The sequence below is a fragment of the Brachyhypopomus gauderio genome, chromosome 7 (genome assembly GCF_052324685.1).
Source record: "Brachyhypopomus gauderio isolate BG-103 chromosome 7, BGAUD_0.2, whole genome shotgun sequence".
In the NCBI taxonomy this organism is placed as follows: Eukaryota; Metazoa; Chordata; class Actinopteri; order Gymnotiformes; family Hypopomidae; genus Brachyhypopomus; species Brachyhypopomus gauderio.
Window position 1 is genome coordinate 4,744,364 of NC_135217.1, and position 24,451 is coordinate 4,768,814.

The 24,451-nt window shown below is 48.2% G+C and overlaps 2 protein-coding genes across 2 annotated transcripts; one reads left to right on the forward strand and one right to left on the reverse strand.

Moving 5' to 3' along the window:
* Positions 1-246: 246 nt before the first annotated feature.
* On the reverse strand, positions 247-6,942 carry nup88 (nucleoporin 88). The gene is made up of 17 exons (XM_077011097.1): positions 6,671-6,942; positions 6,381-6,550; positions 6,080-6,205; positions 5,802-5,888; positions 5,464-5,640; positions 5,187-5,367; positions 4,806-4,956; positions 4,597-4,695; positions 4,294-4,384; positions 3,556-3,660; positions 3,306-3,464; positions 2,880-3,005; positions 1,795-1,860; positions 1,351-1,431; positions 1,024-1,150; positions 765-883; positions 247-597 (listed from the first exon to the last, which is right to left on the reverse strand). Exons 1-17 carry the CDS (start codon positions 6,905-6,907, stop codon positions 534-536), a joined length of 2,166 nt encoding a protein of 721 aa, XP_076867212.1. The 5' UTR covers positions 6,908-6,942; the 3' UTR covers positions 247-533.
* A 327-nt stretch (positions 6,943-7,269) lies between these two features.
* On the forward strand, positions 7,270-23,071 carry vps37d (VPS37D subunit of ESCRT-I). Its single transcript, XM_077011098.1, has 4 exons — positions 7,270-7,572; positions 13,644-13,815; positions 19,966-20,048; positions 22,103-23,071. The coding sequence occupies exons 1-4, from the start codon at positions 7,450-7,452 to the stop codon at positions 22,604-22,606; spliced, it is 882 nt and encodes a 293-aa protein (XP_076867213.1). The 5' UTR covers positions 7,270-7,449; the 3' UTR covers positions 22,607-23,071.
* The last annotated feature ends 1,380 nt before the right edge of the window (positions 23,072-24,451 follow it).

The window sequence follows — 24,451 nt, forward strand, 5'->3', positions numbered from 1 at the left end:
GCTGACATCTGAAATCTAGATGGCATCTGTTGACTTATTCAGAAATGATTCCCTGCTCCAAATATAGTCTTCTAATATAGAAGTCTTTATAAAGCTAGTCATTGTGAAGGTAGGCTAAAGAAGCACATTGTCGTTGGTACCAATTGTTCTAAAATATAACCAAAGACTGGACTGATGCCTGTGGTATATACAGGTAATGTGCTACAACAGGTGACCACAATCTTCCACAAATTATCAAGTGCCCACAAATATACAAAACATTTTATTCTCCAAGGAGACGTATGTTTGTACACACAGCATATAAAAGCTTGCTTATACTACTTTATACAAAAACGTCAGCTTGTCTAAGGCTCAACCACAACCATAAACTTGACCGTTCAAAACGGGACATTGTCCCTTACAGGAGATTACTGTATGTATTATTTGACCATAGCAGACCCTAGCCATAATATAGTATTTGGCAACGCGGTCTCCCTCGCTCGTGTCCGTCATGGTAACGTGGAACTGGGCGTGTGGAGGGACCAGTTTGATCTTCAGAAGCTAAAATGGTTTTTGATGTCCTTAATCTGCTTCATCATGTCGGCGATGTGTTCGCCCCTGTCGGAGAGACATAATGTTATCTCCTAGAAGAAAACGCAGAATTCCCATAAGCAGAGCATGTTCTAATGAAGGCCAGCTTCTACATGACTGAGTATTATGGGCCTCACTGAGAGCAGACATGCAGAGAGCGTCTTAACGGGCCCAGGCTCACTACGACCACTCACTGTTCCTTCAGGACGCCCTGGACACATTTCTTCTGGTGGGCGTTCAGCGCGATGGTGCCCCGACCCAGAGCGGAGCCTTTATCCATCTGCCCCTTCTGGTAGTCTTTCTTCATGTTCACCTGTAAACGGCACACAAAAAAGGGGGGCCAGCTGCTTACCGTAGCAAAGAAATAGCAAAGCAGAAATGTCCATGTTCAGAGCTGCCGGTGAGCGCCAAGGGAGAGGAACACAGAGTGCCGTGTTGCCTGGGGCGACTGACCTGCGTGATGCTGTTGCCCAGGTGACGGAGCTGGTCGTTGATGGTCCGCAGTTCCTTCTTCATGTCCTTCTCGCTGTCGGACAGCACGGGGAGCTGACCGCGCAGACTGCTCAGCACCTGTTTCATCCTGCACACGCACACGGCAGCCACGCAGACCGATTAGCGCTCGTTCGAAACACAAACGATTGGCCTGTGAGCTTTCTAAATACATCGAGACACGCTGGCGTGCACGAGAGGTTTTCTAGGAGGTGGAGAAACAGGAAGAAGGTACTCTGGCCACTTTCAGTCCGAGACACAGTGTGTATTGAAAGCGGAGGCGAGAGGAACCTGTTGTTGATGGCTTCCTGGCGATATTTCGCGTCTTCGTATTTGTCCGCCAGTCTCTCTGCTGCCTCCCGCAGGCTCTTCCTGGTCAGAACAAACGCAAGACGAGAAAACAATGTTCCCGTCATGCCACCACCGTCCCAGGGGTATTTGTGTACTTCATTGATTTATCGTACGTCAAACGGCAGACAATATGTCAAATTACTAAAATGCATTAAAAAGTAATGTCTCAGTAATGTCTCAGTAATGTCTCAGTAATGTCTCAGTAATGTCTCAGTAATGTCTCAGTAATGTCTCATTTGGTTCTACTCGTGTCCTATGTGAATTAGAGAACGAGAACTAAGAAAGGATAGGATGGAGCACAGCTGTGCCATGAGAACATCTAGTGAGAGCGACTCTGCAGGTTTTTTCTAGTGGGGCATTTCAGGCGGGCAGTGCGGTGGGCACCTCTCCTCCCTGCACAACGTCAGGTCCTCCTGCTGCTTGGTCTTCTGGCCCGTGAGCAGCTTGACCCTGGGACACAAAGGCAGAGAAGCATGGTGGGGTGAGCACACGGCCAACAGGGCGGCGCTAGAGCATCAAGGCTAATGAGGTTCGTCTTGCTACTACAGAACACAGGAGCTACATTAAGCGAGCTTAGCTGTTCCGAGATGACTAGGAGAACTGAATGAAGCTTCTCTGGAGACCAAAAGAAGTTCAAAATCATGGATTGTTAAGGGTTAATTCTGAGGTATCTAGGTCAGACAAGGAGAGTTTGGTGTATGACTACAACATGCATGAAAAAAAATGTTTCTCATGTGCGCTTGTCTCATACAACATTCATAGTGGCGCCTAGAGACCAGACACAATCCACACACACTATGCTCAAACAAACGTACATATATATACACACACACACACACACACACACACACTTTTCATGTGCGCCGTTTTCCATTCAACAATTCTCTGCAATTTTCCTAGGTGGCTTAAAACATCCCAAACAATCCCAACCCTAATTGCACAATTGTCATTAAAATCTTGCATAGTGCATCTTTGAATGGAGCCCCTTCTCTTGAAGGGACATCTCATCCCGTGTGTGTGAAACACAAGCCATGCCAGGCAGAATGACGGTGGAGAGAGAGCCGGGTGAGGGTGGTTAGCAGGATCTCTGCTCGGGTGAGGGTGGTTAGCAGGATCTCTGCTCGGGTGAGGGTGGTTAGCAGGATCTCTGCTCGGGTGAGGGTGGTTAGCAGGATCTCTGCTCGGATGAGGGTGGTTAGCAGGATCTCTGCTCGGATGAGGGTGGTTAGCAGGATCTCTGCTCGGATGAGGGTGGTTAGCAGGATCTCTGCTCGGGTGAGGGTGGTTAGCAGGATCTCTGCTCGGGTGAGGGTGGTTAGCAGGATCTCTGCTCGGGTGAGGGTGGTTAGCAGGATCTCTGCTCGGGTGAGGGTGGTTAGCAGGATCTCTGCTCGGGTGAGGGTGGTTAGCAGGATCTCTGCTCGGGTGAGGGTGGTTAGCAGGATCTCTGCTGGGGGCGTTCCCAGTACCTTTTCTGAATCTCCTCGCGGGCCAGGTCCAGTTTGAGGACGTACTCCTCACGGAAGACCTGTGTGGCCCGGCTCAACAGCTGCAGACACTCGGGAGTGGGAGAGGAGCAGTCCTTATCGCCCGCCCTGACACACACACACACACACACACACACACACACACACAGCTGTAATGCTTTCATGTGTCCTCGCTGTCTGATCTCCAATCTGTCTGTGCATGTTTACTGAGATCCTGAATGCTCTTTCTTTTCAGAAACCCGGAAGGCACATAGTAATTACAGTTAAAATTACAGTTAATTGGGACAAATGAGAAACTAACATGTTTAAGTGCAAACTGCATACAAGAACAGTGGTGTGTTTGAAGTGCGCCAGCATATAATTGGACGGAGTTTTGGGCGTGAACTCGTAGTGTCTTTGTCGTCTTACCGAAGCATAAGCGGATTGGCGGAGCTCCGCGCCAGGATGTTCCGAATGTGCTGCTCAAAGGAGTCGTCAGCCAATCCACGCAGGGGAGAGCTGACTGAGCCCTCCCCCATGCTCACACGGGAACACAGCAGGGGAGGGGAGGGGGGGCGGATGGAACTCCTGCAAAAGCGAAGAATCGGCGCTTTACTCGTCTGGAAGGGACGCCAAATAATGACGTTTGGTGACAGCGGTGTAGTTCAGCATTCCATACAGCAGGGGGAGCAGGAGGCATTCATAGGTGCTGGTAATGCAGATCATCGTGGCACCCAGAGACAGATCAGACACGATCCAGAAGCCTCGCACTGGAGCTGGCGCACTACACACACACACACACACACACACACACACACACACACACACACACACACACACACACCCAACAGTTAATCAGAGGAAAACAATCAACATCTCAAAGTCTTCCCCACCTAAACCGAAGCGCTCTGAGGTATGTCTGTGATCTGAGCACAGACTGAGAGAACGTATGTAACGATGGCTGTAACGACTGGTTGTTTGAGTTACTGTTCGCCGTTTGATCAACTCAAACCAGTCTGGCCATTCTCCTCTGACCTCTGGCATCAACAAGGCATTTGTGTCCACTGAACTGTCACTCACTGGATATTTTCTCTTTTTCTGACCATTCTCTGTAAACCCTAGATATGGGTATGCGTGAAAATCCCAGTAGATCAGCAGTTTCTGAAATACTCAGACCAGCCCGTCTGGCCCCAACAACCACGACACGTTCAAAGTCACTTAAATCACCTTTCTTCCCCGTTCTGATACTCGATTTGAACTGCAGCAGATCGTCTTGGCCACGTCTGCATTGAGTTGCTGCCGTGTGACTGGCTGATTCCACATTCATATTAATGAGAAGTTGGACAGGTGTACCTAATAAAGTGGCCGGTGAGTGTACATCCTTTAATGCATAACATAAGAAGTGTAATGTGTGTACCTGCTGGTGAGGGGTCTGGTGCAGAGAATATGTTCCACTATACAGCGATGTTCCGCGGCCAACTCCTGAAGACTGTCCTTATCTTCTTCATCTGAGCATGAACACACACACACACACACACACACACACACACACACACACACACACACACACACAGTCACTCCCTCCAGCCGACCTAGAAACCTTCAAATTACAACTAAAGCCTCTCCACTTAACCATGTAAACATCCCAGCGCTGATCTCTGATCAGTGTGAAAGACTCGTCTCCGTCAGTCACGGGTCTGCCGGGTAAGTCAACACTGACCTGACAGCAGGAACTTGTGCAGTTTGTTGAACCAGGTGAGGCCCACGCTGTGTACGCCGGCCTCATGGGTGCAGTGGTACCTGTGCTGACACAGAGGGTCTGAAACACGAGGAGACACAGGACAGTGAGTACAGCAGTACTGCTCAGGGGGCCGAGAGAACTGCAGCTGAATACATCACGGAGTGGAGGGCGTGATTGGCCCCGCCCACCTCGGTGCAATCTGATTGGGCAGGTGAAGTCGGACTCCGCGAGGTCGTCCTCCTCCCCAGCGGGAAGTTTGAGGGTGAGCTCCAGCTCCACACACTCAAACACGTAGAGTGACGGCACAGAGTCTGAGCCCCGGGACCACCGTTCTGCAGCCTACACACACACACACACACACACACACACACACACACACACACACACACTACACCATGATCACTTTTCTAAAAGGCGTCTGTGGAAACATGTGAACAGGGTGCTTTAACTTCAACCTAAACGTTTATTTTATGGCGTGGATGTGCTTTTGCTAGCTGCGAGCTGAACAGACTTCTCCAAGCTGGTGAGACGCTCGTGGGAGTGGGAGGTTCACGCTGGTTGCTACTCACCCTGCATTCTTCATCCTCCTCAGCCTCCAACACCACACAGTGGTAGAGCATGCCGGTCTCCGTGGCGATCACCAGGATGTTGGGCACGCAGGGCAGGCAGAGGACGGCACAGGCGTCGTAGCCGTAGTTGTCTTCGGCCGGCGGGTACATGGGAAGAGGACCCAGCAGCTTCCCCGGGTTACTGCCACACAAGGAGGAGCCAATCATACCCACTCCACACACGCAAACCTCGAAAGCCTTCACGGGAGCCTTCGTGTCTCGGTACAAAATTCCTTACGTGTGCGCGAGGGAGGTGTAGCTCAGGAAGGTCTCGCCGTTCTCGTACAGGATGTACAGGGGATACAGCAGCAGGTCGTCCTTCGGCCGCGGCCCCAAGAGAGCACGGGGGGCGCTCGCCAGCGGCCCGAAGTCAAACGCCACGGCGATCTCGCCCAGGGAGGCCGCATACGAACCCCTGGGTTACGCATAGTCAGGATTAGTACAGTCGCAGTTCGATGTTTTGTATGGGTTCAGCAGACAACAGGCACCTGAAATTCCTGGTTTCACACATGGGCAATGTTTTGAGGAGATAATAAATAATTAAACAGTGAATTAAACAGATGCGAATATTCTCACCCTTTGCTGTGGATGTGACCGTCCTCCTCCAACTGAGACACTGGGAGCACTGAAGCAGGTGTTTGGGGCTCCTTAAGACTGTAGAATCTAAAGACAAAGAAATAACATTAACATTCCAACAGACATACACTACACAATTATGTTATCAACATCACACCTGAAACACACACACAACTTTAGAAGTGTTCATGTATTAAGAGACACACTGGAGGCGTTCCGTCTGAGCAGTTTGTCTCAGCTATCTTCTAGCTGCATGCTGACCTGCGCTTTGGGTTTACCTGATGGTGTTGTCTGACGTGAGCAGTACCAGGTGGGGTTCCTCTGTCTCACTGGGGTACCAAGCGACCTGACGGAGGGTGATGGAGGTTGAGCTTGTGAAGAAGCGCTCTGCCATAGGAATGGTCCTGATAACGGAGGTGAAGACCGTCAGAAGCAGTAGATACTCAGGTCGACACAACCAAACCCACATTACACTTTAGGACCACACCGTTCACTACGGGAAGCCAGGACATGTTTAGCCTGGACCTTATTCTCATGCCACAAGTAAAACTACATGTTGTATAGAAAGTATTCTAGTACCTGCAGTTTATCTTGAGGCAGCCGCCCTCAAACTCGGACTTGTTGCCCCAGCGCTGCGGCAGCTCCAGCACGGTGACCCCGCGCTGCCCGACCAGCGCTACGTGGTGCTGGGTGGGACTGAGCAGAACCTCACACACCTCGAACAGGGGCGGGTTGATGCACAGCAAGGTCTGTTGACCCAACAAACCAACACATTCACACCACAGATCAAAATAATAAATAAACGAGACGCAAGACGTTGGACCAACACGACACGGACCAACACAACATCACACACGCGAGGAGCGAACCTGATATCTCGCGGCGTCAAACGCGTCCGCCGCGCTCAGCTGCCGCAGGTTTGTCGTGTAAAACACGCAGTCCACGTTGTCCCACACGAACAAGTCTCCGTTCAGGCAGAACGTGAGGTTCTTGGCTATCCTCCTGCTGGACCCCTGGGGCTCTGAACTAAGCTTATCCTTCAATTTATTGAACATTTCGTGGCGAGGCAGCTCAGCCCTCCAACGGTCCCCAGCCATCGCCGCCATTTTTGCTGCCGTCGCAGAGTGATGACGTCATGTAATCCCACCAATTAAAGTCTTACTTTTTATTTCAGCGCCAACTCTGTAAATCATGGGAACTGCAGGTTTTAAGCATAGAAATCTTGTGATATTGTAGTTGGCTTTAAAATCAGGGCTTATTTCAATCCAACCCGCATACATATATTTCTGACTATAAAATGTTAATTAATAATTTGATTTAATATAAATTAACATCCAATTTCACCAGTCACACAATTGATCAGCTTTACACGTGACAATGTAAGAAGACAATTTTCCGTACGATGTCACGATGCAACGCCAAGAACGGCAGTATAGCGCCTACTTGTGGTCACTGATGGTTTTGCATGCAACGGCAAAGCTCTGATAGCCTCTTGCATTGTCTCCAAACAGTGGAGTGCCTTCATACCAAGGAGACCTCCTCCTCCTCCTGCCTGGCTCTCCCACTTACATCTGGTGCCTAGCACGGCCGACATGGGACTCAGCTGGGTAGTGATCGGAGTTCTTTAAAACGGTCTACGGGGACTACGATGTCCCAAAAACGCGAACCGAACTCTTGCCCAGATGGGTACAGGGTCCTCAACACCAACGAACTACGAGAGCTTCTCCAAGATGACGAAAAAATGGATCAGATCGTGCGACTTAACGAAAAGGTATTTCTTCTTTAACACTTAGTGTAGAGAGAGGGCTGACCAGGCTGTCTTCTTTCTGCTTTCTCTCCATGCATTCATCCTTCGTTTATGGTCTGATACTCTTGTGATTTTCACCGATTCACAGCTGGAATTCTCTCCTCTGCTTTAGCAGAATTGAGGTTTTCTACAGTGTGTTGCCCAATTCCACAGGCGCTGCGTCCGGAACACCGCATAGCTTACCAGGCAGTGTGATCATGTCATATCCACTAATACCTTTACCTTACATGTTTCATAAATACTTTTACTCCCTATCAACATTTAAAATCAGTCATGAAAAACGTGATTCATAGCGCACATTGGAGAAATATAGCCAATTTTTATCTGAGGATAAATTGATTTATTCTCAATTATAACCAGTGTAATCCTGAGCCGAAGAGTAGAACATCGATCCATTTTCTTGTGGTTTTTCTATACATTATTAAAGACTGTCTGATTGTGTGTAGTGTTGCCTGCCTAAAGGATACTGTAGATACGCCGCAAACTGCCGGTAACTCGTTATTATGAAAGTATTGAGCAGACATGTAAAGCTTTAACTGAAGTTTCTGATGTGATCACCCTTCATGAATGAATCAGAGAACAGTGTGTGGACGTGGTGCTGGTCTGGGGAGAATTGTGCTAGCTCATTTCGAGAAGCAGATACAGCGGGTTGGTTTCACAAACGTCCTCATGCACCACCGCAATAGAGTGAAGTCACTCCTCTAGGGGTTTCTCTTTTTTCAGAGTAGATCTTCTCACGTTTGCGATCACTCAACGTCCAGCTCAGACGGAACCGTCACGTTTGAGGTGAAGCTGCAACCGTGGGACTGTTGCCGAGGTCGGGCACAGTGTGTACTCATAAACGTGGTGTGTTTGTGTGCGTGTGTGTGTGTGTGTGTGTGTGTGTGTGTTCATATTCATTTTTTATTTCTCTAAACCTGTTTGAAATGAATAACTACACTGCGTCAGGTGGCAAAAATACCCGTGTGTCTGTAATCTGCGTGGGTGTTGTCTCACTTTCCTCTTTCTCTCACTTCGCCTCTAAAGTTTATCATTCCTGCCCAGCCGTGGCTGACGACGGTCACGCGCGCGCGCTTTGGAGGTCGAGCTCTTTTGTGGGCGAACTGCTCCGCGCGCGCATGATGCACGAGACACATAGCAACACCTCGATTCATTAGCGCGCGCAGGTCTCCAAGGGCAACCACCAGGAGAGGGTCGTGGTAGTTTAGTGAGATGGATGAAGGTCACCCGCCTGTGGAGTTTCTGACTTGCTACACAAAACCGCTCGACGTTTGTTCAGTCTTGGGGCATGTGAATGAAGTCTTGTCGGTGTTGCTGTGTGAGCTTCTGTTCATCTTCATTTAAAGGAGTGCGGATAAATATGAGAAGGGATCCAGCTTCTTTTCTAACGCGGTACGCCTGGGGCGAAGGAACAGGACCGTCCAGAGCAAGCTATAACACTACCAGTGATCGGAGTGCTTGACTGCCAACTCCGCATTCCCACCATTCATCTCTTAATCATCTGATATTTCAACGCATTGTTCCCCGTAAGGAGATGCAAGTAGCCGTAACACTCTTGAATGCTGGGCTTCATATTCCCATGCGTGGATGAAGGACCAGGTGTTCGGGTTTTCCTGTTACGGCCGCCATGGCATAGTCTGTAATGGCACTCTGGTTGGTTTCTGATTGGTTTTAGTCGGCATTTAATACCATGGTAAACAAACAAACAAACAAACACAAACAAGCATGGAGGAAAATGCCTATGAGGCTCTTATAAGCGTGGCTTATTGTTCGCTTCCGTTTTACACATCTGCAGGATTTGACAACTTGTGTGGCAGGCCAGCGAGCCCTGTCTATATTTTAGAGTAAAGGAAGGATGTGTTGAGAAGCCCACCCCGCCCCTGGCCGTATTTCTTTCATGGTGCATATATCATTATGGCCGCGAGGTCACCAGAGGTCATGCATGCACAGATGCAGAGCAGCAGTAGAGATCCAGGTTTCTGCTGCAGGAAGCGGATAGTCTGTGTTGATTCCTGTTTGGGAAAAACAGGAGCCCCACTGAATTCCCTCCTGTGCAGTGCTGGAATTCAGTCTTGTTTGAATCAGGCAGAGAGGGGAAATGGGGAGAGGTGTGGAGTGGTGAAGAGTACAGCGTCTTCTCTCATGGGGGGGGGGGGGTATCTGTGCACAAGTGTGATCAGGGTGAGCAGAGAGACACAGGGTAGGGGCTGGTGCTTGTAGGGTAATGTGCACTGGGTGACTTATGACATGCCTTGCAAAGTCAGCAAGTAGACATATTAAAGGCTCAGGAAGAATGTGTGGATTTGCATATGTGTGTGTGTGTGTGGGGGGGGGGGGGGGGGTGACGGAGAGAGCAGGCAAGATATGTGATTCTTGAGATTCTGTAACACCATTTAGTGTTGTTGCGTTTGAAGATGTGGTCTAAGCCCTGTGTGAGTTTTTCTTGGAAATATGTGAAGTCTAAATTAAGCCACGTCTTTTCGCCAAACCGGAATACATATGTCGGACATAGGTGAATGGGTGTGTGTGTGTGTGTGGGAGGGGGGGGGTCCAAAAAGCCCTCGTTGTTATAAATTGGTCTCTTGACACTTTAAGAACAGTGACAGATTCCATAGCATAACTGAGCTGTTAGAATTCATCACCACATTCAGAGTGCTGAATTTTTCATTCTCATCTAATATTGATCCAGTGTTGTGGAGTGGTGTAAAGTAAGCATGCCACATCCGAAGAAGGAACATCAAAAAGGCCCAATGCAACACAGCCCTGGCAAAGACTGGACATCTGAAATGAGTGACTGGACATCTGAAATCAGTCACTGCCTTTGAACTTTAACCTTCTCCTGAATGTTGCTCTTTAAAGAGGAGGAATTCACATGCAGGTTAAAAATCATTCAAAAACTTTCTGTGTCTCTTTTTAAGATTTAATAAAGTACAAAAAAATCTCTTGAATATTCATAAATCCAGCATGGCACCTAATTAGGCCTGAAAGCATTAAGTGTACAGCGGTGATTCACAACACTGGAGGAAAACCATGCGGTACCTCTCGACCTGATGAATATTCATGTACAAGTTCTTTTCATTAGCCTGAGATGGCGACATGAATGATGTTTGTTGAGCTGACTCGGTGGACTTGCACAGTCACCGAAACCACGTAATCCCAGAGTGGTTTAAGGTAGACGAGATGTGCAGCACAGATAAGAATGTCTCGACAGGCCACAGAGGGTTTCCCCCCTCTAATTATGACCAGGAACTAGGAGAACATCTCTGAAGTGGCGCCTCGCTCGTTACTCTGGGTCATTAGTCATGCTGCCTTTACTCCTTGGATGGGTCTTTTGACGTTTAGATGACCCATCACTATGCGATGGGCTCTTTTCACACACCCTCCCGTGTTTTAGTGGTTTACAACATGTATATTATCTCTAAGTGGAGAGAGAGAGGGGGGGGGGATTGTGTGGGAACGATGTTACCGTCTTTACAGTAGGCTGTGATACTGAAAACTGGATAATAAGCTTCTTATGACCAACATGTGCACATCACCTGGGGTAATGGACTCGGTTATGTAAAAGCAGGCACTGGGAGCCAAAACACTGTTGTTTCTGTGATCCTAGCCATAACAAACCAAGCTAATCTGGTGATAATTTTGTCTAAGGTGATTAGGTTCACACGAATGTTTGTTCCTCTGTTTGGGGGTCTTAATCTTTGTTTTTGTCACACACGTTTTGGCGTTTTCTTTTTGCTCCTTAAGCTTCAAGGCGCGATTTACTATGCAGAAATCGAATATATAATTTGGAATCGCGTAACACCCGCAGACGTCGAACAGAGCCGCAATGTTTGATTAGAAGACATTTATAAATATCCACATCCTTTTCCATGTAATTACTATGTGTTAATTAGAAAACGATTATCTTAACTGCTGTGCTGTTTCAGCAGATCGATCTACTATAACAGGCACTGTTCGTCGTGTTCAATACAGGGTCGTGAATGTCATGGTTTAAAAAAAATGACATTTAAAAATGTTCATGTAGAGAACAGCTGATACTGTTTGCACGATACGAAAATAAGTTTACGAAAGCGGTTCATAACCCTGCAGTTATAAAAAAAGTTTCAAGTTAGAAGTTTTCTCCACAGAAAAAGAAGGAAACGTTACGTAACGTCGAGTGTAGCTGTGTTGAATAAAACAACTTTGTCTTATCAGTCATGCTCTTTTAAGCCAGGCTAAGCAGCTCAAATGTGACAGACTTTTTCGCGCCTTAACTTGCAGTCGCCGGATTTCTCTCTTTACTCTAAAGCAAAATGGATACTGAAATGGATATGCCTTCGGTAGATCTAAAACGCCGCATTTAGAGTCGCCCAGAGGAATAACAAGCAAGGCAAAATTCTCATATTCATTGAGCAAATAAAACATTAATCCTCTTACTGGCCCTGCTAAGCACAGCGAGGCTTGGTGATATTCCTGAAGTCCTGAAACACAGAACCTAGCATTTAAGAACGCATCCCGAATTTATCTTTAATATTTCTGGCTTAAACCAGAGGAAGCGCTGAATTCCACAGCGACCCATACCCCATACTCTTCCTTTAGACAATTCAAGTTGAAGGATTGTGGTTTCACAGGATGGCTGAGCTTTTTACGAATGCTTTCCATTAGGGTCATGGTTTGGACTTGTCTCCCCAGTTTCCCAGAATAGCTGGACTTAGTGGTCTCGGGCAGTATCATGGAGGACAAGCAGGGTGAATGATGTCCAGAACGAGCAACCTATCAAGCACAGGCGTATGCTCTCATGTGAGCAGGAGCTTTATAATTAGGGCTACGGAAAGGCACAGACCGAGGTGGTCAGTTCATTAGATGCTGTCTCCACCACAGCTCTGGGCCTCGGTCCTTCATGTGCAGACGCATGCAGCATACCGAATGCAGTATTGTCTTTCGTCTGGTAAGCATTAACTGGCGTCCACAGCAGCACGTCTGAATATCCAAATGTCACAAGAGCCATTCGTGCCTCTCTCTCTGTCTCTCTGTGATATTCAGGATGCCCAGCGTGTATTGATAATTCTAGGTGGCCTTTCCCCTCTGTATGAGCTGTACGAGAAAAATCAAGTTTCACGGGTTCATTCTGTGAGAAAAAATCAAAAGACCTAAAATGTGAAGTAAGCAGAATTCCACTTGACTCTAGTGAGTGCCAAGGTTTCAGCTGCAGGCAATTCTGTGGTTCTCTGCCAAACCCTTTAGAGCATTTGTACTGGCGCTATGAAACACGAGTGGTGCAGTAGCGCTGACCCAGAATCCAAGCCCACTGTACCACAAGGCGGGTACGTGGTCCGATATGAAAAGGTCTCCGCCTCACATGGGTTCATGGGTGGTCTGCCGTCACCTCAAGCACTCATGGCCTCCGCATTCTGAAGCACCTTTACTATTCCTGTGTTGGCTTCCCATGACCCATCTGTGATTGCACTCAGGGCTGCTTGAGTCATGCCGGTTTTTCTCACTGCTTTCCGCAGAGCTCGTAAATCCCGTGTCGTAGCTGTCCCTCTCTGCTGTGGTCAGACCTTGAGTGCTCTCTCAGGCGAGGGACTGTGTTAAGGAGGTTTTGAGGGCTTTTGTTGGCACGTGGATGGATGAGAAGACAACTCGCAAAGAGTTTTCGTGTAGCGCTCGGTCTGTGTAGATCTGGCTCTGTGGCGTGAAATAAAAATGTAATAGAACATCCTCAGTATGGAAAGGATGGGTATTGGTGTTGCCTAGTTGTTCACAGGAGTCCCGTCACATATTGGATGGACCCCATTTGAGCTTGAGTATGGGTGTAAGGGCATGTGATGGGTTGTTCATGTTCAACGGATCTATGGTCTGATTTATTCCCTTTGTGTCCATCCTTTGAGAGCAACTAGTCTCTTTTTTTTGAGGTTTGATTGGCTTTTTGTGCTCGGTTTCAGTGTTTAATTGGTTTTTGTCTCGAGCCTTTGAATTTGTTCTGCCAGTCCAAACCTAACATCTGGCTGTTTATTGTGCTCAGCATTTATGTCTGATTGGGCATTTGTGTTTAGTTCCAGGAGCTGCAGGTGGACAGGGAGACCTTGCTAGCAACCAACCGAAGCCTCGCAGAAGTGAGTCTTCAACGACGCCCCAACCTACAGAACGGCAAGCTCCAATTGGCTGCTAAGTATGAGGAACTCGCCAAGCTTACCGCTGTCTGCAGTGAAAAGCGAAGCAGGCTTGGTGAGTACTCTCATACAGCTCTCATAGAGTCATGTTACTGTCATGGTGCAGACACTCCAATACAAGATAGAGGGTCTAGTCCCGAAAGATTGTTAATCATTGTTGTTTTCTGGTCCCCGTTAAATTAAACCCTTCTAATAAATGCTAAAATGATGAATGGCTGATGACGGCTAATGAGAACTAATCAGCGCTACAACTAATCAGAGCTTTATTACCGTTATAATTGGGTACACTGCCATGGTGCTTAGTGTCTGGCACAGAAATCGTGCTCATCGAGCTTATTGGTGGAAATGTCAGAGCCCGACCTTTGGCTCCTCCCCTTGCACCTGCCTGTCCAGGGCATGCTCTAAGGTGATTGGTCAGCAAGTGGCACTGCGTAGCATTGCCAGCAGTGCCGATTGAATTCGCTCCAAGCGTGAGTAGTTTGGGAAATCTGAGCTGCCCAAGGTCGGCTCCATCAAACTATATCAGTGTCCTTTATGGAAGCCATTAGTTTAGCTATTTCAGCTTTATATACAGTTGATGTGCCATTTCATTTCAACATTATTCCATTATTGTTTTCACTTTTGTCCCATGGGGGCTGCTATTTTGAAAGTTGTGACGAAACCAGGGTTAGGAATAGCTTTTGGACACTCCCAGCATGCACTTGTGCTGGTGACATTTCATCCCTGCCAGGCAACCTTTTTTCATAACAACACACCCCAACAACCATGTTCCATAACACACCCCAACATCCGGTGCGCCTCAATGTATCAGCGTGCAAACAGTCGACAATGGCCACCTCTTCCTGGACTACTGATCCACACGACCAGCTGCCCCGCTGCAGAGCTAGCGGCCAGCCGCCCAGTTCTCCAGTGGTTCCCTCTCCCAGTCCGCCCTGTGGTCCAATCAGGTTCAAAGGGGGGTGAACTGGGGGCACAAGGTCTCCACCTGGTTGTTCCAACCCTTCCCCTTTCAACACTGGCCAGGAATAACCTTGGGTACTCACAGCAAGCCTACTTAAACTGCTCGAGTTTCACTCCCCTAACAGGACCTCACTGTATTAAGAGAGCGCTTATTCATTTGTTTTCACTTTTTCAGCATAGTGCTGACAGAATAAAGGAAACATTATTGTATTTCTTCTGCTTCTTCCTCTCTCGCCGTAAAATGTAATTTTGATTCGTTTCCCACGCTCCATCATTTTTCGCTGGGCCGTGAGGCACTGTTGCCCATTATCGGCTCATATAAATTCAAGTCCGAAGGTTCCAGGGGTTATTGGATTGAGTAAAACACCAGAACAGGCCACACGCTTTACGTGCCAGTCGTGAATGAAGTGGCCTCAGTCGTGAAGGACAAAGCAAAGTCCAACCACTCCACTCCAAACTGCACGTGCCTGCCACTCCGGGTGGGAGGAGCAGCGGTCCTGCCCTGGTGTTTGCTGGAAAACAAAAGGCTGTAATTAGAACAGCCTTGCTGGGCCTCCAGAGGAAGATCTCTGCCCCCCCCCCCCCCCCCCCCCCCCTTTTTTTTTACATCTGTCTGGTATCCTGGCCTCCTGTAGCCTGCACAAGTAATTTAGGCGCACGGTAGATGCAGTGTAGAAGCTGTCAGACACGCTAGTCTCTGCTAGTAATTCATAAGGAGGTTTCCCAGGGCAGGCACGGTGTTTAAGCACCTCTCACCCCCCCCTTCTTAAAGGCTCCCCCAGGTCAAGCTCATGTTCCACGGTTCAGACTACCTCAGCCAATAGGAGCTGTTATTTGTTGACTTTTTTTTCCCCTGGTCACTCCCATCCATTGTACAGTCCTAAGCAGAGATGTGGGTTCCTTTGAAAGGGCTTTTGTATGGGATACCACCGGCGGTGTTGCTGAAAGCATAAGGCTAAGGCCTAAGATTCACACGATGTTAGTCGACGCTTCAGAAGGCCGTTTTTTGACAAGAGGGCCAAAAAGTGGCGGGAGAGGGGCAGACGAGGGGGGGGGGGGGGGGGTTCTTCACTTCCACCCCTCAGAATAAAACATCAGAATTACTGACACGTTTCCATCTTCGCGTCCATGCACGTTAAGCTGTATGTGAGGAACGCCTCTCCTTCTCAGCCGCTCCTCACTGAACTCTCACTCCCTCCTCCTCCTCCCCAGAGCAGCAGCAGCTGGCGGGTGACGGAAGGATGATGGAATGTTCACCTTCCTGTCACCATGTTGCACGCGCAGTGTCCCCCGTCCCCCCCCCAAGACCACAGCCCCTTCTCCCCCAGCTGCAGATCGGAACAGGATGGGCGGGAGAGTGAGAGATCCTTCCTCCCGGCCCGAGAACATCTGATTCCGATTCTGCCAGGGCTCAAAGGAAAATCGAGAGAGAGGGAGAGAGAGAAAACGAGAGGAACGGGGTGAAAAAAATAGTATCTGTCACCAGACAAGGCTGGAGATTTAAGGGGGGGAAAGACTTGCGTAATCGGCTCAGGAGGCTGAGGCGTCAACAGGGAGTAACGGAGCGCTGAGCTCTTGCGCTGGTTCAGCTCTGTGCCGTCTGGGGAGTCCTGACTTTTTCAAGTCCTCTCTCCTCACTGTCTCGCAGTCTCTTCCCCCACCTCGCCACTTTGGAGTAGATGTTCAGTCTCTCTGCCTTTCTCACAAGGCCCTTGCCAGGTTCGTCGTTCTTCTGGTACCATGCCGCGTGTTTCCAACAACACGTTCTTGGCCTGCGCTGCCCTCTGGAGCGTGACACGCCTCGGCTACGCTGTTAGACTTCTCCAGCTTTTTGAAGTATGACGTGGCATTTTGTTCAGGAACTGACCTACAACTGTGAGGGCCCAGGAAGACCCACTGTTGACCTCTCCGACCCACCCCCCCATGACATTTCGTGCCATGGTTCAAACCCACCCCACCCCATATGTCAAAAGTGGGCTCTTCCAGACTGCAGCAAGGCAGGCCTGCACATCCATCTGGGGCTATTAAATTACGGAGCCCTGGGTGGGGGCGAGGCAAGCGTGAAGAGGGAACCTCTGTGCCACTAAATCATCCGCTTAAATGGCACTTTCTTGAGCCCGGAGGGAGCCCGGGGTCTTTGCAAAAGAGCATTTCAGCCCTCACTAGTGGGAGAGGTGGTAATTAGCAGGATGCTAAGCAAGTCCCCACCCCCGAACCAGTGCTAAACTGAATTGGGAGGGGGTGGTTATCAAAGTTGGATTACAGCTACACACACCATGGCTTAAACTCTTAGTAAGAGAAGAGGGGCCTCTTATGAAATGTATCCCCTGAGAATTCAGTCGTATCTAGGAACTCTGCGTCAACATCCAGCAAAATAATATACTTAACACATTATTTCAGCACTGCTAGTGTTGAATTGGATTGCAAGGGTTAAAGCATGTTGAATTTGAAAGACAACATACAAAAGTGAAGTGGAATGCTGTTTATTAAATATCAACAAAACCCCTTCCCCTGGCATTTTCACAATGATGAATCTCATCATGAATGAACATCACCTTGAATTATCATGCTTGCAGTGTGTTCTGTTAAAAAAAAAGGATTTTGTGCTACTACATGCAGTGCTCATTGAAAGAAAACAGGCTCCAAGCACATCTGAAAAAATACTCATGTAACTACTACATGTGTGAAACTGATTCCTTTAACCTCCTGAACCTGCACTGTCTCTGTGCTCAGAGCTGAGGGGACGCCTCGAAACCCAGCCATACGGAGGGCACACGTCAGCCCTGGGTGAGGTCCGTCCATACGGAGGGCACATGTCAGCCCTGGGTGAGGGCCATCCATACGGAGGGCACACGTCATCCCTGGGTGAGGGCCATCCATACGGAGGGCACATGTAAATCCTGGGTGAAGCCAAAGCAGAGAGCTGTATTGTCACCTTGGTGCTTTGTGGATAAAGGCAGCAAACCTGCGAGTTTGAGCCCACGATGCCGTGTGGAGAGCTTTGTGCCCGACGCCAATCAGACTCACTGTGGCACTGCATTTAAAATGTTTCTAATTTATTTTTTTTGCTTCTCAGAGCAAATCAGTTGGTGGTATTTATCTGCAAAGACCACAGGAGAACACCCACTGCTCTGGTGTTTTGACAGGAAGTGTGCTTGCGTGTATGTGTGTGAGAGTGCATGTTCATACAGAGATCAAAGGACACACTTTTTCTTGCATATAAAGCTTGGTGCAGATTTGATCTTCTTTCCCAAAGTCAAATAAATGTATAATTACAACGCACAGAACTGTAGAATGTATAAACTTTTTAGACTGACCATTATTTTATGAAGATCATGCGCTTCACAGTTCAGCTCAGACCACATCAGATTATGAGCACTGAGTCTGAAAAACGGCTGAGCCGACCGTCTGTGCTGTGGCTCATAACAAGCCTGGCTTGAGACGACGGAGATGTGAAAACGAAAACATGGTAGCAAGTACAACAAAAAATAAGTTAGCATGGAGAAAATAAATGACGAAATCCCAGAGCAAAGACGCCGTGACAGAGTTTTGAAGTAATGTGAAACGGCAGAGATGCTCGACGGTGGGCTCCCAGTCCTGCGTCCTCATATTTCACAGCCTTCTATCGCAGGTTCTGTTTGTGCTCTGTAAGAGCTATTTATTTGCAGCAAGCAGAGGCAGGAACCTCCGTTTCTTCCCTCCGAGACCTCGTATCGTATCCGTGCAGTCTTCTCCCCCACACCTCCGACATTCTCATTAGTCTGACAGCACTTCAGTAATCTCATTACAGCTATGGGGTCTTGCCATTTCCTTACTTATTGATGATGCGCAATTAAGTAAGTGAGACATTGATTGGTGGCTTTGCCCAGGGCAGTTTGTAAGAGGGCTTTACATATGCGTGATCTTTTATTAAGTCCAGTAAGTGTTGATTTGGTGAATTATGTCTGTTAACCACAGAAAATTTCTAGAATGAATTTTGAATGAAAGTTATATGAAGTCTGAGTGAAAGTGAAAACTAAAGATTCAAAATCCTCAGCGTGCGAATGTGAGATTTCAGGCACAGACTCGACCTTTTGTTGTTTGGGGATCCAATTGTGGCTCGGTCGATCGGATCAATCGCCGTTGTGAATGAGCATGTTAAACCCCGAAAGTCTTGTATCGACCATCTGCGCTCAACGGGGGTGGAGATCGTTTCATCCCGTCTTCTTCATTCTTTTTGTTTTTTTGGTTTGTTTTGCCGTGTGTGTAGCTGTGGCCTCCCGTGGCCAGTGTCTGCCCTCCCAGCTGCCCTGTTTCTGAGACGGTGTCGCTACAGCGTAGTGACACCTGGGTCTGCGGTTCACTCAAACCCCAGGCGTGCACTACAGACTCGTGCGGAGCTGAGGGGCCCACTGGAATCTGGGTCATACGCAGCTGCTGCACATGTGCTTGTTTGGCTCGGATTGTCACCTCCCATTACGGCGCCAACATCTGGGCTGACACGGTCATCGCACGTGTGTTTCGAGGCTCCTCGTACGATCTCGCGTTGAAGTGCTTCCGTTAAAAAGGTCCGTCGATTTTTCACGTCTCGCAAAGACCGGTCGACGACGGTCCAGCATGAAGCTTAGGACTTCAGGCACAGACCAGGCTTGGGTAAACATCTACCAAGACTCATCTACTTTAACGAGTCCGCTCAAACTGAGGGAAAACGTTTGAGTTAATGGGGACTGATTAGTGTCAGTGCCTGTTGTTGGTCCCCCTACCACCCCCTAAACCACAAAAGCCTCCGACACATGTACACGTTAGCTTAACAGTCCGTTGTTATAGCAACCCCAGAACAATGCCCTCTGAGGCGGGGGGGGGGGTGGGGGGGGCCTTGTCCCAGCTCCCATCAGCTAACAGAAAGTGATTGCTTCCTGCGTTCCCCTCCTGGGCTGTGCGTTGCAGAGCAAACAGTGCTGGGGTGCAACTGTAGACTTGTGAAGACCAGCGCGTTGGCTCGAAGCCTTCCCCATCACCCCATCAGCTCTGGGCTGACCATGAGGGCTCGCTTCACGCTGCTCCTTTGTCCCAGCTGTGCCCTTTTCACCCGCCCCCTAAGCTTCTTCATATTTCCTTTATGGCAACCAAGCTTAGGGACATCCGTTGCTCCGTCTGCCAGAGCTGCCCCGGGGTTGGGGTTGAATGTGTCGTTTTGGCGACAGTCGCGGTATTACCGGCTGAAATGAATGCTGAGAAACGAATGGAGTTGTTTTTGGTGTTTCAGAGACCCACGTGCAGAAGCACAGTCCACAGACGGCCCAGAATCTCCTTCAGGAAGAGGTCGCACGCGCTGAGGATCAGTCTGAGGTAATTCTGACCTGGCTTTTCTTTGCTACGGCTTTTATCTTCCACCTGCATCGTTAACTACCCCTTCAATGGTCAGCGCTTGCCCGGAAAACATCAAACACCTGGCATATTTCCACTTAGAAGTAAATAAAAAAAAAATCCTCATTGCTAAAAGGCACATTGTTCGCAAGTAGTAGTCACCAAAATTATCCCTGTAGTGTTTGAACTCGCATCGCCGGCAGGAACGCACCCTGGAGAATGGACCAGGGAGGAACAGAACTTGAAAAGGCTTGAAAAGCTGATACGGTCTTGCACAACAGCCGTATGCTTTGCGAGGCCATGTGGGGTGTGAATTCCGTGATTCGTGAATTCTGTGATCTGAAAACATACTGAATTGATAACTGTTAGCAGGCCAAGCGAGGGAGCGAGTTACTCGGGCCAAAATGGAGCTGATGTCATCTTCCTTCACTGTGGTTTCCTCTAAGAGTGGCAGACCAACACACCCACTCCTTTGATTAAGAACGCTTCATTACCCACAATCTGTTCGCCTGTTATTTGAACGAGCCATGAATCACTCCATAAGGCAGTATTACATGTAGAATATTCTATCTTCATGTTTTTGTAATCCCTCCAGTCATAGCGTTTAGTGGAGTGGTGTACTGATGTTTGATATACAATTACTGTAAGAATAATGTTGTTATATTGTCCATAATTCAGTAATGGTGTGGATTAAACGGACACTAGATAGTAATATCATATTCGCTAAGCAGCAAGACGACTGGATAGATCCTCTTGCTTGTGTGGTATATAACTGAATTACATGCTGACCTTATCACGATAAATCAAGCTAACGGATGTTTAGCTGTTAGCTCACTGCTCCCTGGTGTCAGCTGTGATCAATGAAAGCACTGAGGACCGTTCAGCAGAGGCCGGAAACACAGTTGAGCATGACACATCTCTGGCTCTTCGTCTCACGCCCAAACCACTCTCGCACACACGCCTGACCCTCTTGACCACATCTGAACAACCAGTCCGGGGTTCCTGCTCGATTGATCCAGGGCCGTGTGCTCACAGGTCGTAAATAAGTGTCAGGAGTTCTGGCCCACACAACCGTGATCGATAATAGTGCCCGTTCTGCCATGACTGATGAGTAAGACCCCACTGGAAGTCACGCCATCCTCAGCCAGGTACACAGTATACTGCGGCCAACCACCGTGACATGTTTATATCCCGGCTTAAAGCCACTGATTTGATGAACAGCATAATTCATCGTAAAAGCATATTCTATCAGTGCACACTTGGATGCAACCGGCCCTTTATAAACACATCAACTGCTGCAGCATGTAATTAAATAAATTGAATAAAACCACCAAATGCATACTGAAGCCATATTCTGCATTCATCACATCCCCAGAATCATGTGTAATAATGTTGAAGGCAGTTATTACTCTGCACTATAAATCCATAACGACGTTATGAAAAAGTAATAAGGTGATAAGAGCAGCCGGATTTTGAACACGCTTGATTGAGATGAACTGGGCAGACGGCAAGAACTGATTAAATGAACGGGGCTGATGTATGGCTTGCTAAGGGCAGTTTCTTTGTACGGGGGCTGTTTGCGTGGGGGCAATACGGGGATGAAAAGTGAGAGAGGGGGCTGGTGCCGACACGAGCCTCATCTATAATTCATCCTCCCCATCCTGGGGTAGATGAGGGTCTACCACCTGATCCCCAAGACTAGGGTCCCTTGTTTACACATTAAGGTCATGTAAAATGTATACATGCTCACTCATCCATCTTATTTGTATAGACATGTTAGGATAGTCAGTCTGGGTCAGGCACTCTGGAGGTGTGACGGTACTGCAGCTTGACAACAAGAGGACATGTTTGGGTCTTGCAGCTGTTTCGGTTTACAGTGAAATCCCCAAACTTTAGTTGGGATTTTGTACTCAAAATAACTGGAAAACCTCGCCCGGTGAGTCAGTGAGGCAGGATATTTGAATTTGCCGCATGCTTGCAAATCCTGTTTGACTTCCTTCCTTCTGATACATGTATTTGTTGCTTTGGCTTTGCAGGAGCTGCTGGAGAGGTTCATGGAGGGACAGGTCCCCCTGGAGGGCTTCCTGGACTCCTTTCAGAGCTTCAGGAGAACATACCACATCCGCCGTGCGCAGGCTGAAAAGATCCAGGAGTTCAGCCGACCTGAGAGGAAGCCCAGGAAGCCTTTGGACGAGGAGGCGGGACAAAAGAGGAGGGAGGAGGGGCCAAAGGAGCTCCGCCTCAATGGCATCTCCGCCCACGGCCCACCTCGCGTCATACAGCTCCGGTACGGCCTGACGCCGGCCATCCTGGTGCCGCTCTCCACGTCCTCCGCCGCGGCTCCTGCCGCCAGCCTGTCTCCTCTGGACTCGTGCCCAGGACGGCCACAGGCTTTGGGGCCAAGTGCCCCTCACTCCTGCCCCGGGCAGCCCGTAGGGTTGAGAGTGATCGGACAGTTGCCATGTTGGGCTGCCAGACCAGTCCGGTTACAGCAGCTCTACAGGCCCAGCCCGCATCAGCACGAACCTCCGTACCGATAACGTCCAAACCACTGCACTTAGGGGACACGGACCCACGGCTGAACCTCGCGCTCTGCCCCGAACCTCACGCTCTGACCTCTTGAAGCTTTAGATCGATGTAAAAAAATATTCCAGCGGTCGCCGCCAAAAGCCAATTTTCATGCGTCTGAAAGGGAGATGAACGGAAAGCCATAAAACGTTTTTGTCCCGGTTGTGAACGAGCCAGTCGAGTACACGACCCCAGTATGCCTCCGTCGTCGTTGTTCGTCCTATCATTTTCTTTCCTTTGAGTCCCCGTGTCGGGATATGACCGAGGTCATGCTGCTGCTTCTGTGAGGGGGAGGGGAATTATTAAGACACTGCTTTATGACTGGAAGGATTTGTTTTCTCTATTGATAGTATGAGAAATGCCAGACTCGTGACATGCCTTCTTGTTATGGTGACAATGATCAATAAAGTCCTATTATGATGTTTATTACAAACCAGCACTGTAGTTGTCTTGGGCTCCTTATTTATGCTCCTCAGAACCCCTCGTTGAGTTTGTTAGTCAGAGGCCCTGTGGTGCGTCTTTGGAACGGTGAGCAGTGTAACTAATGCCAAATGCATGAAAAAAAAAGAGCTAATGCTTACTCCAACTGTGAAGGTCTTTCTCTGTCGAAGACTTTGAAAAGTGTGTTGCTACAGATGGTCCAACATTTTCATTATTTATTCTGATACACTAGCCGTAAGAGTGTTTGCCCGAGGTTTACAAAAGACTTTTGTTTCATCAAGGGTTTTTTTTTTCTTTCTTCTTGTTACTGTCTATTATGTAGCAGAGTCTATAGACAGAGTGTGTTTGTGCAGTTGTCATGGGATACTGCTGTCAGGAGCCGTAGGTTTGTTCCAGAGTCACAGACGGTTTTGTTCGACTGAGTTGATTTGGGCTTGCCAAGTAAACCGGGACTAAGCTAAAGAGAGAGCTGGGCTCGTCCCGGTGATGACCACGCCACAAAGTCCTATCAAAGGAAACAGGGCGGGATTTTTACAGAGCTCCTCTTTAAAACCCAGAGCCGCATGTCCACTTCTAATGCCGTTCATATGCTGCGATTCCCACACACACACAACATCATTCTTGCTTTATGCAATGAAGGTTAAAGGTTATCTTAAATCTGAATATCCTGATGACAGTTACTTGGTAGATAGATAGATAGATAGATAGATAGATAGATAGATAGATAGATAGATAGATAGATAGATAGATAGATAGATAGATAGATAGATAGATAGATAGATAGATGAAGGAGTGTGGGTTGGGCTGATGTGTTCGAAGGGCACACTTGAAGGGGTGTCATGCATTAGGGTTACACAGCATATACCTTCTCACTGGTTATCGTAAAACTGGCCTTCACAACACTACAGCATTAAGCAACATTAACATTACAGCAGCCAGCATTAAGCAAATTAGTTTTTACTTATTGTATACTATGACCATCATGGCCTGCTTCAAGAAGACCAGATGGTTCTGTGTGTGTTTGTAATGAATAACAGTCACTGAATCTCTATGAAGACTGGAAGGTGTTCTAGGTGAACATAATGATAATGATAGTAAGTCTCCAGATCTCAGTTTCTGAATATGTGACACTGGATGGTGCATTACTGATTAATTCGGTATGTCAATTCTGGGTTTGAATATATACAGGGACCATAATTGGTCGTGATTTATCTGCCAAAGTGTACGTTGTAACTTAAATACCATATGATAACTGTTAGGCTCTTGAATCGTCTCTAGACATAGATCACAGCCTTCAGGGTTGACAAAAAACGAATTTGTTCAGCCCTCAGTGTTCCATAGCCAGCACCAGGAGAACAGATTCACAACACACGGGC

Excerpts from the sequence above, each read along its gene's own strand:
- nup88 (XM_077011097.1), bottom strand. The coding sequence starts at position 6,907 with ATGGCGGCGATGGCTGGGGACCGTTGGAGGGCTGAGCTGCCTCGCCAC. Across the intron at positions 5,889-6,079 it reads ACGTCAGACAACACCATCAG|ATTCTACAGTCTTAAGGAGC; the intron begins GTAAACCCAAAG and ends CTTTGTCTTTAG. Across the intron at positions 5,368-5,463 it reads TACACCTCCCTCGCGCACAC|TAACCCGGGGAAGCTGCTGG; the intron begins GTAAGGAATTTT and ends CTTGTGTGGCAG.
- vps37d (XM_077011098.1), top strand. The coding sequence starts at position 7,450 with ATGTCCCAAAAACGCGAACCGAACTCTTGCCCAGATGGGTACAGGGTC. Across the intron at positions 7,573-13,643 it reads TCGTGCGACTTAACGAAAAG|TTCCAGGAGCTGCAGGTGGA; the intron begins GTATTTCTTCTT and ends ATTTGTGTTTAG. Across the intron at positions 13,816-19,965 it reads TGAAAAGCGAAGCAGGCTTG|AGACCCACGTGCAGAAGCAC; the intron begins GTGAGTACTCTC and ends TTGGTGTTTCAG.